This window comes from Seriola lalandi, unplaced genomic scaffold (genome assembly GCF_002814215.2).
Source record: "Seriola lalandi dorsalis isolate HSWRI2012SDOR001 ecotype SW California unplaced genomic scaffold, Sedor1 jcf7180002054919, whole genome shotgun sequence".
In the NCBI taxonomy this organism is placed as follows: domain Eukaryota; kingdom Metazoa; phylum Chordata; class Actinopteri; order Carangiformes; family Carangidae; genus Seriola; species Seriola lalandi.
This window is the reverse complement of record NW_019525471.1, coordinates 341,476-342,657: the sequence shown is the minus strand read 5'-3', so window position 1 is coordinate 342,657 and position 1,182 is coordinate 341,476. Positions and strand designations below refer to the sequence as shown.

General features: G+C 44.7%; 1 protein-coding gene across 1 annotated transcript in view; it reads left to right on the top strand.

Annotated features, from left to right (window-relative positions):
* Positions 1-1,177, top strand: part of LOC111673465 (uncharacterized) — a gene marked incomplete at its 3' end in the record, with an annotated part of 8,759 nt that extends 7,582 nt beyond the window's left edge. The window contains exon 5 of the mRNA XM_023431223.2: positions 86-1,177. Within this exon, the coding sequence (XP_023286991.2) occupies positions 86-1,177 (1,092 nt within the window). The remainder of the gene's footprint in view (positions 1-85) is intronic.
* Positions 1,178-1,182: the final 5 nt, after the last annotated feature.

Here is a 1,182-nt window from a genome sequence, read left to right as displayed (position 1 = left end):
ACTGCCCCAACGACAACTACATCTCCAACAACTACAACTGCTACAACAACAACTGCCCCAACAACAACTTCTCAAACAACTACAGCCACTACAACAACTGCCCCAACAACAACTACATCTCCAACAACAACTGCTCCAACAACACAACTGCCCACAACAACAACTGCCCCAACAACAACTTCTCAAACAACTACAACAACTGCCCCAACAACAACTACATCTCCAACAACTACAACTGCTACAACACCAACTGCCCCAACAACAACAACTGCCCCAACAACAACAACTGCTCCAACAACTACAACTGCCCCAAACAACAACAACTTCTCAAACAACTACAACCGCTACAACAACTACATCTCCAACAACTACAACTGCTACAACAACAACTGCCCCAACAACAACAACTGCTCCAACAACTACAACCGCTACAACAACTGCCCCAACGACAACTACATCTCCAACAACTACAACTGCTACAACAACAACTGCCCCAACAACAACAACTTCTCAAACAACTACAACTGATACAACAACTGCCCCAACAACTACATCTCCAACAACTACAACTGCTACAACAGCAACTGCCCCAACAACTACAACTGCTACAACAACTGCCCCAACAACAACTACATCTCCAACAACTACAACTGCTACAACAACAACTGCCCCAACAACAACTTCTCAAACAACTACAACTACTACAACAACTGCCCCAACAACAACTACATCTCCAACAACTACAACTGCTACAACACCAACTGCCCCAACAACAACAACTGCCCAAACAACAACAACTGCTCCAACAACTACAACTGCTACAACTGCCCCAACAACAACTACATCTCCAGCAACTACAACTGCTACAACAACGACTGCCCCAACAACAACAACTTCTCAAACAACTACAACCGCTACAACAACTGCCCCAACAACAACAATTGCCCCAACAACAACTGCTCCAACAACTACAACTGCTACAACAACTGCCCCAACAACAACTAAATCTCCAACAACTACAACTGCTACAACAACTGCCCCAACAACAACAACTTCTCAAACAACTACAACCACTACAACAACTGCCCCAACAACAACTACATCTCCAACAACTACAACTGCTACAACACCAACTGCCCCAACAACAACAACTGCCCCAACAACAACAACTGCTCCAACAAC